General features: G+C 33.3%; 1 protein-coding gene across 1 annotated transcript; it reads right to left on the bottom strand.

Moving 5' to 3' along the window:
- Window positions 1-5,268: 5,268 nt before the first annotated feature.
- Window positions 5,269-15,122, bottom strand: LOC124373956 (exosome complex component CSL4-like). The gene is made up of 6 exons (XM_046832265.1): window positions 14,860-15,122; window positions 11,326-11,441; window positions 9,797-9,871; window positions 8,465-8,638; window positions 7,480-7,561; window positions 5,269-5,446 (listed from the first exon to the last, which is right to left on the bottom strand). The coding sequence occupies exons 1-6, from the start codon at window positions 14,888-14,890 to the stop codon at window positions 5,337-5,339; spliced, it is 588 nt and encodes a 195-aa protein (XP_046688221.1). The 5' UTR covers window positions 14,891-15,122; the 3' UTR covers window positions 5,269-5,336.
- Window positions 15,123-16,362: the final 1,240 nt, after the last annotated feature.

A 16,362-nucleotide genomic window follows, 5' to 3' on the forward strand; every position in this document is an offset into this window, starting at 1 on the left:
ACGCTGAAACTGCTATGCGGATTGTGCTGAAATTTGGAACAGGTCTGAATTAACATTTAGAGTGCTTTTTACCACCCATAAAACATTCATTTAAACCAAATAAAGTCGAATTCAAATTGAAAAATTAGTTTGTTTACATTCGAATGTTATGATAAGAACGAAAACGTAATAACGTTTCATAATTCAAAATTAAACTAACAAATTCTACAAACTAACTTAAATTCTATCACAGTTTGGCTTAAAACTTGGAGAATTAAAGTGAATGAAACTAAATCTGTTCACGTCACATTTACGTTTGAAACATGACACCTGTCCACCAGTGTTTTTAAACAACATTCAAATTCCTCAAAGAAATGAAGCTAAGTATCTGGGTGTACATCTCGATAGGAAGCTGACTTGGAAACCACACATATGGAACAAAAGGCTCCAATTAAATTCAAAATTTTCAAAACTAAATTGGCTTTTTGGGAACAAATCCCATTTATCAATAGAAAGCAAACTGTTGTTGTACAAGACTGTTTCTAAAGCCCATCTGGGACGTACGGAATTCAACTGTGGGGAGTTGCTTCTACATCAAATATTGAAATTATACAGCGTTTCCAATCTAAAGTTCTCCGAAAGATATTACAGGCCCCATGGTATGTTCGTAATGAAAGTCATTCACAGAGACACGAATATCCCTTTTGTTACTGAAGAAATTCCAAAGTTCTGCATCAAGTATCAAAACAAATTAAACTCTCATCCTAACTACTTGGCTATTAATCTGCTGGACAACAGTGACCATCAATTTCGGCTAAAAAGGACATGATTTCTTAAACTTAGCTGATCGATTTTAAAGATGAACAATCTCTTAAATGTTTATGTTAATTAAGGTTAATGAACTTTGATTAACCATGTCCTTAAGATTTATCATCAAATTTACTTATTGTTTGTTGTATATAAACAGATTGTAAATAAATTAAAGTAAAAAAAAAAAAAAAAAAAAAAAAATTAAACTAGCACTAAACAGCTGTTAACAGCTATAATTCGACAAAATTTCTGAAACATCTGTTTACATTGCTAATGAAAATAAAAAGATAATGGCGGGCGACTTACTATGCCAAAACACACCGGGGTGAATTTTAAACGACCCAGAACCGACCCATACTGACCGCAGCAACTTTTTAGTTGTACGATACACTTTTGTCATTTGGATAAAAAGGCTAATTCTTATTGTTACTGAAGCCATCGAAGAACTTCAATAAATTATCATGGAATATGGGAGGGAAATACTTATCTTATATAAACTGTTTCACTTTTACGACTTCAGGATCTCAAACCTCTGTTCTTTAAACTTAAATCTAAATTGGATCAGGAGATTGGAAATAGCTTTGAGTGACTATCGATTATCTCGAGACTGTTTATTATGTCATAGAAAAAGAATACATAGATATATTGTCCAATTTTTCAACAGAAAACTGCGTGCGAAGCCGCGGGTAACTGCTAGTGTTGAATAAACCTCAACATGAATGGTTTTCTGTTTTAACTCATATCGGATTTGCTCTCATAATGTATTCCACTGCATTACTTTTAAAACTGTACTGTTTGTATCTGAGACATGATCATCTAATAGATGCTAAATCTTTTAAACCTTCTATAAATACGTTTATATTTTTTTATTGCTTATATTTTCCTTTTCTATTTAAACAAGCGGCCATGTTTATGCGACTGCAGTTCAGCGCAAAACTGACTACAATCTACGTGACCTCGGCAGTGACAAAGGTAGCGGGGAAGATGCGCGATCGACTACTACGCACATCGTGGAATTGACACGTGTCTGGCCGGCATGGCATGAGATTGGAAAAAAAACGGCCCATATAATTTAACTAGATATAGTAAATCTAAAAAAGATTTTTCTGTCACACCAGTGTTTCAGTGTTTTCTGTCACTATCGATGTTTGTTCCCTGCCTTAGTAATAGGATTGAGTTTTCCGTGATGAGCCCCTATAATTTTATCAACTTGTATAGATTTTATTCCACTTTGGTCCCCTATTAGCTATGATAACTTTCAATAGCCCACAAACTGTCTTTGTACACTTTTTTCCTTAAATTCTTTACTTTGTTCTATAATGATCTGAGTGGTTTTCATCTATCTGAACTTACTTTATTGTTGCCTTTTTAAGGACGAATCATTTATCATTAATACATACGCCTCTAAAAGAACAGGACATTTATTTTCATATGTTTGAATCACAGTAGGACGTTCACTATAAACTTTAACAAATACTATGTCCACAAATACATTATTTGTATGTTCTTCCTTTTTCAGCTGATATTCCTGACATAGGAAAGAAGAGTTAAGCAGTTGTTGAAGCAATTCCGGAAACACTGACCAAGGCACAGGAAGAAAACGCCTAAAAATGGATGTTTCCCATGTGATGAATGGTGTTTACATTGAACAAGTAGGGAAAACTGTTTGAGTTCCTACTCCATTTAATGTACAATTTATAGTTATAGTTGGGGGAACATTGAAATAAATACAAACTCCCATGTTGATTTTGAAACACCTGTACGTGTAGGGCCTCAAGCTATTAGAGAGTGGCAACTCAATAAGATCAGGAGCTGCCATGTGCCAACAATGTCTAAAAGCTGGTATCTTCCAGAAGCTGGCTGTTTATAAAGGCAGGAGCATCAAGAGGCCAAAAGCCTCTAGAGACAGGAATTTTTTCAGAGATCAGAAACAGTAGCGTAGCCAGAAAATTTCGTTCGGGGGGGGGGGTCCGAAAACCGGGGGATGTTTTGTGTGTTGTTTGCCAATGAGTTTCACTGGTAAAAGGTAAATACCAAAAATATGGAGCTTTAGTAACTACGCCTTAGAAAGTGGGAAAGATGTAATAGGCAAATTCAACTCTCACAGCAACTCTAGTACCACAAATTTTCTTGTATAGCTACAGAAACTTTACGAAGTTCGAATCTGGCCGAGTAGAAAGCACCAAAGTGATGTTGGATTCACTGGATAAGAAATAAAAGAACAAAACAGAGCTTCACTCAAGCGTATAATTGACACAACTATATTCTGTGGAGAAAATGAATACCCCTTCGGGGACATTAGGCCACTGACGGCCGAAAAACGCTTTAGAAAAGGAGGGCAATTTTCGAGCGTTGCTCTGGTACAGATCAAACAAACGGTCGGAAAATGCAACCGGAAAAACTCTACTGATTAGAAGTTCGGCTACTTTGGATTTCACTGATTGAGGTATTTATGAATGAGTTATAATGACGATTGTTTGTATCATTACACTGTAGACGAGTATATAGGCCTAATTATCGGAAAGAAATCACTTTCGGTCGGAAATAAAAATACACCTGAAAAACTCTAATGATTAGAACTTCAACTACTTCGGACTTCAGTTATTGAGGTAAACATGGTATTTTTGATTGAGTTAGGACGACGACTTTTTGTTATCATTAAACTGTACTCGACTACCTATATAATTATCGAGAAAAAAATCACTTCCGGTTAATAAATACCGAAGAAAAGCTCTCTACAGGTTCAAGTTTTGACGATTGTAGATTTCACTGGTTGAGTGGTTGAAGTAAAAGTGGTACTTATAATTATGTTAGGACATTGATATTAGGTATTAATTCAACGCCGACTAATACCTATATAATTATCGAGAAAAAAAAATCACTTCCGATCGAAATATACTAAGGAAAATGAAATAATAACCTCAGTCAGTGAAATCCAAAGTAGTCGGAACTTCTTATCAGCAGAGTTTTTCCGATGTATTATCCGACCGGATGTGATTTGTTCAATTTTTCTTTGATAATTATATAGGTATTAGTCGGCGTTCAATTGATACCTAAAATCAAGGTTTCTAACATAATTCTAAGTACCACTTTTATCTCAACGACTCAACCAGTGAAATCCAAAATCGTCTAAATCTCAATCAGTAGAGCTTTTCCTCGGTATTTTCCAACCGGAAGTGTTTTATTGTTTTTTCTCGATAATTATATATTTATTAGTCGGCGTTGAATTAATATCTAAAATCAACGTCCTAACATTAATTCTCTAATAAGTACCACTTTTACCTCAACCACTCAACCAGTGAAATCCAAAATCGTCAAAACTTGAACCTGTAGAGAGCTTTTCTTCGGTATTTACCGACCGGAAGTGAGTTTTTTCTCGATAATTATATAGGTACAGTGTACAGTTTAATTATAAAAAAAATCGTCGTCCTAACTCAATCGAAAACACAACGTTTACCTCAATCACTGAAGTCCAAATTAGTTGAAGTTTTAATCAGTAGAGCTTTTTAAGTGTATTTTCCGACCGAAAGTGATTTTTTTTTATTTTTCCGATAATTATATACACGTCTACAGTTTAATTACACCTAAAATCAACGTCGTAAACTAAATTCTAAGCAGTCATTATACGTCCCCAAGACGAATTTGAACGAAGTGGTCGCTAATTAAAACTGTTCGCCGTGTTACGGTTCAGGTTACTTTGCGACGTCACGTGACCGCGCCCTATAGAAATATCGTGATTACACTACACTATCCGAAAGGCCGAGCCCAAAAGTATCGTTTGATACTTTATGATTTAAACGAAAGGACAATTATATGTTTAACAACGGTCACTTTAACCAATTAAATCAATCAAATTAATGTTTGTAGACAAGAGTAATGATAACTCTCCCTTTTCCTCCTGCTCCATGCTTTATTTTTTAATGTCTTAAAATTTCAGGGGGGGGTCCAGACCCCCTGGACCCTCCCCTTCGCTACGCCACTGGATCAGAAGCTTTATCAGCTCTAGAAGTGTCAGAGATTGGAGATGCCAAAGGTCAGAAGTTATAGACTGAAAGCTAAAAGGCCAAGATTCCAAGAAGTCCAGTTGAATCACATACAGATTTTCTAGGCCATTTTTAAGAGGCAGGGAACAACAAGGTTGAAGTTTTATGTTTACATGAAACAATAGTTAGGTGGTCCTAATAAAATCAGGATAGGGCATTGGTGCCATAGGTTGTTCCAGATGTTAAGTTATACACTGTACACTCTAGAGGCTTTCATGAGTCATGTGGTGTTGTTCATAGAACTTTTGAATTACCAGGTCTTACAATGAATAGTTACCTGAATTTTGTAGCTACTGGCTCAAAACATCCTGTTTAAATTGCTAACAGCCATAAAATTAAAATATCAGATAACACACTAAAAAAAATATATATATTAATTAATAGAAATGTTGTATGATGAGTTAAAAAACTAGGGATGTATGTAAAAAAAATGTTATTAAAATTGCTTAATTTATTTAAATTGTGTACAAAAAATTAAATTTATAAATTGGTTCCATGGGCAATTCAATCAAGGATAATTTTTTCAGGAACCACTTTGGCAACTTTCCTCTCTTCTTTGTTGTAAGTCTTAGGACACTGCATACAAGTCCAGCTTATAGGAATCAATGCTACACCTGAAAAAGTTGAAATTTTTATTATTAGATCATTACAATCAAATTTACAAACATTACGTCAGTGCTGTACTACAATAGAAGACGGTTTTGTTGACTGGAATGTATCATCTATCACTCTCATTCATCTATCATATGGAAGTAATTTTGGTGATGAACTTGTTACTGTTACTTAAGTCATGGTTAACATTAGAACAAGTTGAACTTCTAAAAAACTAAAACACCTAGTGTGCAGGGTGACTGAGTATGTGCCAAGCACATCAGTACACGGAACAACCAGCATTGAACAACACATCTGCATGCACAAGAGACGATGAAAAACTGGGGAAAATGTATGGCAAATGTCCAAAAACCTTTGTTTGAAGTTTACTTTTGATGATAGAAGGATTATGAAGGAAACATGATTTTTCTGGAAATTTGCCATCTTTAGTGATACAAAAAATCAGTAACACAATTTTTAAAATCTACAATTTCATCTCTTCCTCAAGTGAATAATTAATCTAACAGATAACTACAATATAGGTTAAATCTGGTCTCCAAAAACCGTTATCCTTTCAAACCATCCAATGAAAATAGTGAACTTTTAAAAAGCACTGTTATTATTAACTAATTAGCAACACACATTTAACCCTTCAACATTTTTACTAATCCTTAAACGCCAAGTTGCGACTTCCGTAGAAATTTTCATCCTGTACACTTTTTAAATAAGAGTCCAAGGTTTGTATAAATTCTACTATTTGCACAATAAACCGTGATGATAGAGAAATTTTAATTTTGGTTTTCAATGTAATATATTTGTTTTTAAAATCATTTGAGAAAAACGTTAATTTTAGATGATGTTGGTACCATCCTTGAGTAAATAGCAGTTAGTGAATATCTGATTAGATGTTTAGAAAAAATTAAGGTTTTAATCTTCAAAATAATATTTGTCAAGCCCAAAGACGTCTAAAAACAGATTTGTATTAAATTTTCATTGTTCATAAAAAGAGACAGCACTAGCTATTTCACTGCCCCCTGTATAACTATGTTTTGTCCCCTCCTTACCTTTCATGAAATGAAATTTAATGACTACAGACTTTCATTTCCAAATTAGGACAAAAACCATAATCAATAGGCTAACCTTAGGATAGGCCCTCTGTAGCTTATGGACTGTTGTATTCCTGTCAATTTTCACAAACATACTTTTTAAAGTCCATTATTAACAGAACAATTTTAAGTGATAACATGATAACAGTATCTTCTTTTTGTGTTATAACACAACAATTCAAAAATTGGTATCTGCCATCTTCTTTAGGTGTAACAACATAGCATGAAGCATTCACAGAAATTGTAAATAATCCAAGATATAGCGATCACACTGGTCTGAAAATCATCAGGATGAAACCAAAAAAAATTAAACACTGTGAAAAGAATTTGTTCAAAAGAAAACTTTCTTGAGATGACAAGAGTACTCGTGATGGTGTAGGGGTAAGCGGAACAGATGGACTGCACATAACACACCACTCTACTGTATTACTGCTTCACAACAAATAAACACCACTGACTCTTATCTGGCAAACTTCAAAAAACACAAACTAATTCAGTTTGCAAGATTAATTAATTTCGACATTAGGCATTACAATTTAATAAAACACTATCTACTAAATGTAGATAAAACACATACATTATTTACAAAAACTTTTATCCCTTTTGTTTTTGACCATGTGGTAGTCAGTGCTCAAAACATTAATCAACACATTGCTTTGATTTTTCCTTATATGGCCACTAGAGTGTAGTAGCAATCAATCAGTACTATAGTGTTGTGTAGTTGGTGTGTAGTAAAAAAAACGCTACTAGAGATACTAGCTTTCAGTTAACAGCTTTAATGCTAGGAATTGTATGAGAAGACAAGCAGATAGAAATGTTTTGAACACGGCTGTGGCAGTTCAGAAAAAAAGACATGTTCCTGCTGCCCTACTGATATTTAATACATTTTAATTGAAAACTAAGAATTTATGAAATAATGTAAACACTATTATAAATATTAGATGGCTTACCTGCTTCACTATATGCTATAACAACACCCAACTCATTCTCAGCTGTCGTCAGTTGGTAAGTGTGCATTTCTGAAATCGGTAACTGTACATTACTGATAAGTGTAAATATCATTTAATTAGCCACGGAACACAGTTAAATCAAATAAATCTTCAGTGCTTGGTACCGTTACCGCTACATAGAATGTGTTAAGCTAAAATTATGTTCTAGAATAACTAAAATGTGCGATATTTACTAAATAAAGTATTTTCATTTTATGACGAACTAGCCATGTTTACAATATAACAAGAAATAAAAAAGTGCAGACATGGAATTAAACAGAAAAATGTTCTAGAGTTAAAATAGTTCACAGTATTACATTTGGAGCACAGCACTTGTCAATGAAGTAACTTATTATGTAGCTGTATTGTATACATAGCAGGTCAACTCGAGACACTTTTACAGGAGGTGGCATTTAGCCAACGAGGCGATTCGGGCCTCTTGTACAGGAAAGGTCTAATTTACATGTCTGATGGTTGGTAGAAAGTGTCAAGCTAAAAATACATGTTTTGATACAATTATTATGGTTTCATATTTTTAACCCTTCTGTTACCCCTTCCATTTCAACCCGCACCAATGCCAAAATGGCTGACAATTAACTTCTTCCTTATGGGAAATTCCTCTATCAATTCACATGAAACTAGGTTGGAAGCTTATCCTATACAAATTGTTTCTCATTTCTTGGACAAATATGTTTAAACATAATGCACATAAGTTTTTTACTGTCAGATTGCACTTGATCTAAACTGACCATTGACAACGGAGGCATATCCAATATTTTTCTGTATTGGATCAGTCAATTATAATCCTACATATTTGCTCAATTGAGAAATGACAATTAAAACGTGAGTACCTAATTTATGCCAAAATATAAAAATATGTCAAATCATGTTATTTCTATGCAGCTATTTTTATTTCCTTGAATTTTTTTTGTATGGAAAAGGATACAATTCTTGCCAGGATGATATCACCAGGTCGATAGCACTTGTACATTTCCACTCGGTCCTTCTCGAAGCTGCGGACATCCTCCTTCCGCAGTATGCCTCGGTACGGCCTCGTCAAGACAGTGTCTCCAATACAAGTGATCAGGCACTTGGCAAACCTCTGATTGACAACCATCACCTGGTAAGAGAATTATAGTGATTAAAATCATAGGATCAGCACAAAATAAATACAAATAGTGTAGACAATTGTTTATATTTTCTAAAATTTAAATTTCAAACGGTAGGTGACTTTGAAACAAATATTCAATTGGGAATTAACCAGACATAAGCATAGATATATTATGAATTCTGCAAGTTTAACAAGACCGTGTGATCAAACAGAGTTAAGTTAAACCTTGTGACATTGGATAAATTTTCCCATTTTGTCCATCTTTTATCATGAATTACACATCCAAAGGCTTGTCTCTAACATTAGGAGATTTATGGAAATAGAAGTGGAATATTTTCCACAATTCACTTAGTACTGACTGTCATCAATAGTTAGTCAAGTAAAGACGCAATACTTTCAAAGTATATTTTTCTATCGTTGTAACTCTTCCATAATTTTTTCAAGGCTAGAACAAACAAAATATGATGTAGTAATTTTCTGAGATTAATCCAGCCCATTTTTCTGAGAATACAGTACTTTTTGAGCAAATGATGCAAAACTGCCTGAAAACAATCCAAAACATCTAATAACCTTCTACTTATTCATGTTGTTCTACAACGTATTAAAAATCAAATTTTAAGTCTCAAAAGTCGTATTTTCAGAAAAAAAAATTGTCTTGAGTCTTGACTTTTGAAGATGTGTCACATTCAATTAATTGATAACAATAAACATAGCTGCAATATTGTTAGTGAAACTTTAAGTGTAATTCGCAATCGGCAATGAAAAGATAACACTGTGGCTGGTTCTAACGTGGGTAGGATGGTTGAGAGAGAAGGCACAGTAGCTATTGAGAGGAGTGGCGCGGTGGTACACAGACGGACACGCACCGCGTAGCTACTGCTTAGAGGATCTAAGTTTATTCTACTACCGCATCACAAATCGTGGGAATGAGGGCCAGGTGTCTAAGAGTCCACGTAGTTCCTGCCACGACCACTATGATCGCATGGAAATGAAAACGCTTGCCCCATTAACCCCCTCTTAAGATTAACATTCAGTAAACACATTATGTGTTAGAAGTGAGGATAAGCAAAAAGAGAGGACTTTTAGTCCTAACTTCGCCTCTAATAAAGCCAAGTTTAATTTCATTTCATTATTCTAAATATTGACGCAAGAAAGATTTTTACTTACTTTGGCTGTTACAATATTGCCCGGAGCAGGCACTATACTTTGATCATTGATACTTCTTACTTCAATGATGTTTCCCTGAAATAGAAGTATAAATTAAGCACTGATTAACTATTAAACATAAACATGACATATCACTATGGTATTTTTTTATAGGTCTGTACATATTTTTCAGGGAAGATTTCCACAAAATTATCATTTAAAAAAATATTATTTCAACTAATTATCAATCATTCTATAAGAATATAAACACTTGTTCCCATACAACATACAAGATTTCCCTTCAGAAATGAATAAGAAATTCTTAAAAAAAGCCTTGAGCAGGCCAAAAAATTTCTACAATCTATAAAAAATGTGAACATTGCACTGACAGTGAGTTGTCCTTAACAAAACCAAAATTGATTCAGTAAAAACAGTAAAATCTTTTGAATGCGCTATGGATGTTCAAAAAATATTTGAAAATGAAATTTTTATACATAGACCATAAAAATAAAATTTAAACCATTTGGAAAATCCTAATTTACACAAGAATTGTTTTATTTATCAAATGTTAATTTTACCAACAAGAATTCACAGGACAAAAGTTTTGAGAATATATTATTGCTAGCATCATTTTAGTTAGATGTAATAGAAATAATAATATTATTTATCTCAGTATTACAAACAGAATTTACAAGCTACATGTTTAATTTGCTAAATACTTATGTCTAGCTGAATTATGTGTTTTAATTGATCATACTGATGAAAAATTAGTCACATATCTAGAGTAAATACCTACAACTTAAGTATACCTCCTTTGGAATTTATGCTGTAACTACAAACAATAATATTGTCAAACATTTGTTAAGAGTGTAAAAGATTGTGTAATAGAGAAAGTGAGGAAATGAGTAAGAACATTGAATCAGGGTTAGCTTGCAAAAAAACCAGGTAGGAATCTCCTTTAGTGATTTATTAGAAAAAAGGGCTGCAGTATAGTTAACGATTACCACCCAAATCAAATCATTGATATTCATAATTATCTCAACTACTAAAACCAAAATGTCGAACCAAATGACGTTATAGGTATTTCAAATTACAGTATAGTTCAGATCATTTTATATCTAAAAAAAGCAATAATTTAATGACAAATGAAAAAACTATTAGGTTATGTGTATTTATAAAAATGTAAACAAACGAAACAGTGTAACATTTAGTTAATTTTTACTATTTTAAAGTATAAACTTGTCTGACAGCTTGTAACACAAATAACACATGAAAATCGCAATTGTTCGTGCGGTCATCATACAAATAATTTTACTTTGAATTAATTTGGAACAATATTGTTAAAAGGTGCTGGCATTAATAAATTGTTTTTACATAATTAGAATATTTTTTATTGGATAGGGTATTATAATCAATAATTTGGTACCCTGTTTCGATTGTGGCAGTTGTCACTTACTATACTACAGATAAGAAAGCTTTCTTTCAGTTTCAGGAACAGCTTATACTTAAGTAAGGAAATTAGGACACAGTGCTGTAAAGTAAAACAGTACCTTCTCTTGCTTGATAACATGAACGACACCGGTTTGTGAAGAGTAAATGTATCCTTGACGCTCATATGTGCCGGAGCCCACAGAATGTGTGCTGTCTGCTAGACAAAGACGCTGACCTAGAAATATCAAAATCGTTACAACTGAAAACCACGTACATTTGCTATGAACAATTTTAAAATTGAAAAATACTATCCAGCAATGAAGACTAAGAAATAGCAACCTGTTAAAATATATCTACATCTCTGTGCTAAAATCCTTTCCACTCAAAAACATTTACTTTCCTCATGGGTTTACCATAAAAATACCAAGTCAGACTAACTTTTCTCAGAAAAAAATGGATAAAAATAAACTTTTGCAGGACTCCAAGCTAGAGATCTTGATCTCAGTACACTATTAAGAGTGAAAATCATACTGTGTAGCTTCCAAAAGTCTGTATTTTTAAGAGTACTACTCATCTAGAGGACAAGATTATGTTTGCTGTTTTGATTTTAAGTACATTTCAAAACATGAACATTGTATTCATATACAGATAATTGTACATTTAGCTGCAAGTTATTTTTAGTTATCCATAAGACCATTGATTAAAAGCATCCTCCTCAGAAAACCATGTCTCTCTTCTGTATAAATACTCACAGAGATGATCTGCGAACATGTCAGTTAGTACGCCACTTTTTAAACTTTGTTTCACAGTACTCCACGAACTTTCAACTTTCTGATTATTAGCACCAGTTGCCAGGTCTAAAAATTTGTTTCTATAGTTGAAGGTAAAATCAAAACCACATTCACTCAACCCAAAATATGCCTTCCACATGCCTGTGATGATTATCCATATAATGGGTTGGGCAGAGTACAATAAGAGGACCCAGTTTTTATATCGCTTATTACAATTATCGATACTTTATATATATTGAATAACAGAACTACCAAAGTATCTAAAATACTGAATTAAAGTCACACGTTTCAAATTAATAGAAATAGTTTAAACAATTACATAATGTCATAAATAATAGAGGAATCATAACCATTAATCAAACAATAAAATTAAAACAGGTGACAGGAAAAATGTCATTTCATTAATAAAGAAAATGTATCAACAAAACAAACATCTAGAAACCGATAAAGACACAGTAAATAAGGTTTATGTGTTATTTTGTTTATTTTTTTAAAGTAAATGATCTTTTTTGTTTAAAAATATTAATTGTAGAACAAATTGTGCTTAGAATAAGAAAATGTGTATACAGTTGGTACAGATGATTTAGTTATTATTAAAATGAATTACTAATGGTTGATTATATAGATTTTGTATAACAATTAAATATCGTTTGATAATTTCTATATATAAAAACCGGGGGTCCATCTAGCGTACTCTACCCAATGGGTTTTTCAGCATCACACCAACATCTTGAAGCTAAGAAAAACACAATTGATCATCTTTTAAAGCAATTTTATTGTAAAGTTTGCTGTCAATTTTAATTCAACGAAGTCACTTATAAATTAAGAAGTAACACATTATTTTATTATCTGAAACAGTGTTTTCTTTTCATACAGACGATTTAAGAGGTAGGGTACGATAAGTGGACCCGGTTTTTTATATCGAAAAATGTAATCATCGATATCTAATATTCACATCTCAAATCCTAGACTATCAATCGATATAAAAGTATCTAGTCCTAAATAACAATCATATATTTTAAATTAAAATATGAATTTAATATTTACAATGATCAAACAAATTATTATAACCAAAATTAGGAAAACTGAAGACGACCATATTTGCTCCTCTCACAGTTACAGTTGTTTCTTTCCCACAAATTTCACATAATGGGTTTTTCGGTACGAGTCCTACATGTAGAAGTCACAAAAAAATATTGTATCATCTTTCAAAGCAATGTCGTGTAGTTTTCTAAAATTGACTGCCATTTTTAATAATCAGATGGGTACCAGTAAGATTAAACGCCGGGGCGGTAAATCACGAATTTGACGTTACCAACGTATTCTGCTCACCCTCCTGAACAAAAAATATATATAGTACTAGGGGGTGCAAATGACAAATAACATGATTTTAGGGGGTATATTGATAAGTGGTAAAGTTTCTAATGTTTTAATGTTCAGTTTGTGTGCTGTGTCTGGATAATCTGTTTACTTGAATATTATCTGCGGCCGGGACTGATAGCAGCCTGATAGCATACCTGTTATCTGAGTTGTCCGGGGCATAGGTCAGTTCTACACAAGATATCGTGTTCAGTAGGTCGGATTGAGTGAGTGAGTTTACAATGATGAATCAACCATCCACTAGTTCAACCAACCCTAGTGAATTGTGTGTGTCGGAGTGTTTCGTAGGGCACGTAAAGAGCTTACGTTTTAACCGAAACGAAATTATCTCTCTTTTTTAATAGAACAGGGCATTTTTTAAAAATGAGTGTATTTGTTCGTCGTGCGGTCGAGTGGTGTTTTTAAACCGGGAGACTGTGTCGTTTCGTTGTGATAGACCACTTTTTTGTTGCTGCTGTTTAGCTATATCCGCCAACACACTAATGGTAAGTGTTCTCTGTTAATATCCATCTATATATTTGAGTTTTTCATGATTTATTTAGTTTTTAAACTTTACATAATTGCCTTTGCATTACATTTCAATTTATATTTTTGATCAGCCCCTCTAGAATTTTATATTTTACTGATAGGTACTATCTCGAGGGATGTTTTTCTTTTATTGACATCAGCGTGGGCTTCGGCAGCACCTTCGGTGCTGCCCCGCGCTGATGGCCGGAGGCACTCGTAATTAATTTTTTTTCTTGAAATTAAGAAAAACATTATTAATTTTGATCAAAATTCTGCTCATTTCTGTAATTTCTCATTTACGTTTGCAAAGATGGCGGCGCAACCGATGACGTCATCACGAGGTTCAATCATTGGCCACAAAAGGTCACGTGACGCTAGACGTGGATGTAGAACATGGAGATATTACTGGAAAGTTATTTAATTTTTTATTTTCTAGAACTTCGTTATTTCTCATTTCCACCCCATCAAACCTTATACTTTTTTTTATATAGGACGATTCCAATAAGTTAAGAACGCAAAACTCGTATTTTTCCGCCCCGGCGGTTAATATGATAATTACCATCAGATGTTACTCATATAAAATTGAAATATTAAATTACCAGTATTATTTGAAAGTGTTTACAGCTGTTGATACAGATTATTAAATGTTGATTGTTCAAAATATTTCATCAGTGTCGATTGGTTACATCGATGGTTATGATTAAGTAATATCGTTTGCTAATTTCGATATAAAAAACCAGGTCCGCTTATCGTACCCTACCCGATTAAAGTTAGTCTTTTTCAATGTAATTAATCAGTATCAGTTAGGTTTACAATATTTAGTAATATTGTTTGTCAACATCAATATTATAAAGACCCCGAATAGTTCCTTTTTCAATAATGTGAATTTCTTAATGCAAATATATTTACCATAAAAACCCACTATTTTAAATAACAAAAAGCAAGAAAACTACATTAACCTATATATTATCATACCTGGTATACAAATAAGATCTTTGCCTTCCATTACACAGATATTAAAATTGTAATACTTCGAATTAGTATGATTACATCAAAGTAAACCCCTTCACAGTCTATTTAGTAAAAATAATATGAACAATAAAAGTACCAGCAGGATGGAAATTAAGATAACCTCAACGTCCTCAACTACTCCGCACTTCTAAAAGTTGTTGAGTTTGTTTTGATCTATTGAGGTTATGTTGTCCATTTCCATCTCAATACATCCATCCAACCCATTCGCCATCGTCAAAGACTATTAAGGGCAGTCTGACATGAAAAAAAATTTTTTTTTGGGGAATTTTGGTTTTTTTATTTATTAATATTCTTTAGAATTTTCTCTTTAAAATGGTATATAATATACCTTATTACTATAATATTAACCTTATATAAAAAATATATATATAAAGGCTTGCAACTGTTGTTTGGCGTTGAGCACCACTCCTTATAGTAAACAACAATCTATAAAATAGATATTAATTGGTTTTGTTATGTTGGTACTGTTTTGCTTTTAGTCTGGTTTTAGCTGATATCACACACTGTCAGCAATATGACAGATGTCATCTGTTGTTATTATTTTATGTTGGAGGTTATTGTGAAGTTTTGAAATACTGTGTTTTGTGATTTGCAAGTTTCCCTGTTGTTTTTATTTGTAAAGGAGTTTATTGTAATTGAATGTAGATTAAAATGGGTAATAAGAAGAGAGTAGGAACTAAGAAACTATGTTACAAGAAGAAGACTGTTGTTCGTAGCAAGAAAACAGTAGTAACTTCAGGTAATGAAGAGGATAGGCCTAGAACACCCAAAGTTGTTTCCACATCCAATGAGAAATTGAGCCCTAACCTAGCCTGCTATGATAATTCAACTGATACCTTACAGTATGACATAGTAAACATTGTACAGCTAGAATCAGTTTTGAAAGATGTTGCAGTGTGTAGGGTTTGTCATGGCAACCTATCATTTAGTCGAAAACCATTAGCAGGGCTCGCAGTACAAATTTCCGTCTCCTGTAGCTGTGGCATGACAAAAGCTTTTGACAACTGTCCCAAAGCAACAGATATTAGGCCTAGGCCTATTGAGGCACCAAGCAAAAGTTCACAATGCTACTATGACTTGAACCTAAGGTTAGTATACGGCTTGCGTGTAATAGGAAAGGGCTATACTGCTGCCCAAACTCTTTGCGGCATGATGAATTTACCCGCTCCGCCCAGCAAGTTCAATCAACATGAACAGTTTTTGTCCAGCCATGTAGAAAGTGTGTGTGAAAACTCTATGAAGAGAGCAGTGACAGAAGCAGTTATTGAAAATGGAAATTCTAATGACTTATGTGTTGCGGTTGACGGAAGCTGGCAAAAGCGAGGCCACACCTCGCTAAATGGCGTTGTCACAATTACTTCAGCAGATACGGGTAAAGTAATAGATATTTATTCAATGTCAAAATACTGTAACTGCCCTCAGAGAACAAGCAACCAACACTTAGAA

This window comes from Homalodisca vitripennis, unplaced genomic scaffold, assembly GCF_021130785.1.
Source record: "Homalodisca vitripennis isolate AUS2020 unplaced genomic scaffold, UT_GWSS_2.1 ScUCBcl_6812;HRSCAF=14195, whole genome shotgun sequence".
NCBI lineage: Eukaryota > Metazoa > Arthropoda > Insecta > Hemiptera > Cicadellidae > Homalodisca > Homalodisca vitripennis.

What these genes read in the sequence shown, in the direction of transcription:
- LOC124373956 (XM_046832265.1), bottom strand. Translation starts at nt 14,890, where the DNA reads ATGGAAGGCAAAGATCTTATTTGTATACCAG. An exon ending in GCAATATTGTAACAGCCAAA is followed by an intron (nt 8,639 to 9,796) that starts GTAAGTAAAAAT and finishes TTCTCTTACCAG; the next exon opens with GTGATGGTTGTCAATCAGAG. An exon ending in TATAGCATATAGTGAAGCAG is followed by an intron (nt 5,447 to 7,479) that starts GTAAGCCATCTA and finishes CAACTTTTTCAG; the next exon opens with GTGTAGCATTGATTCCTATA.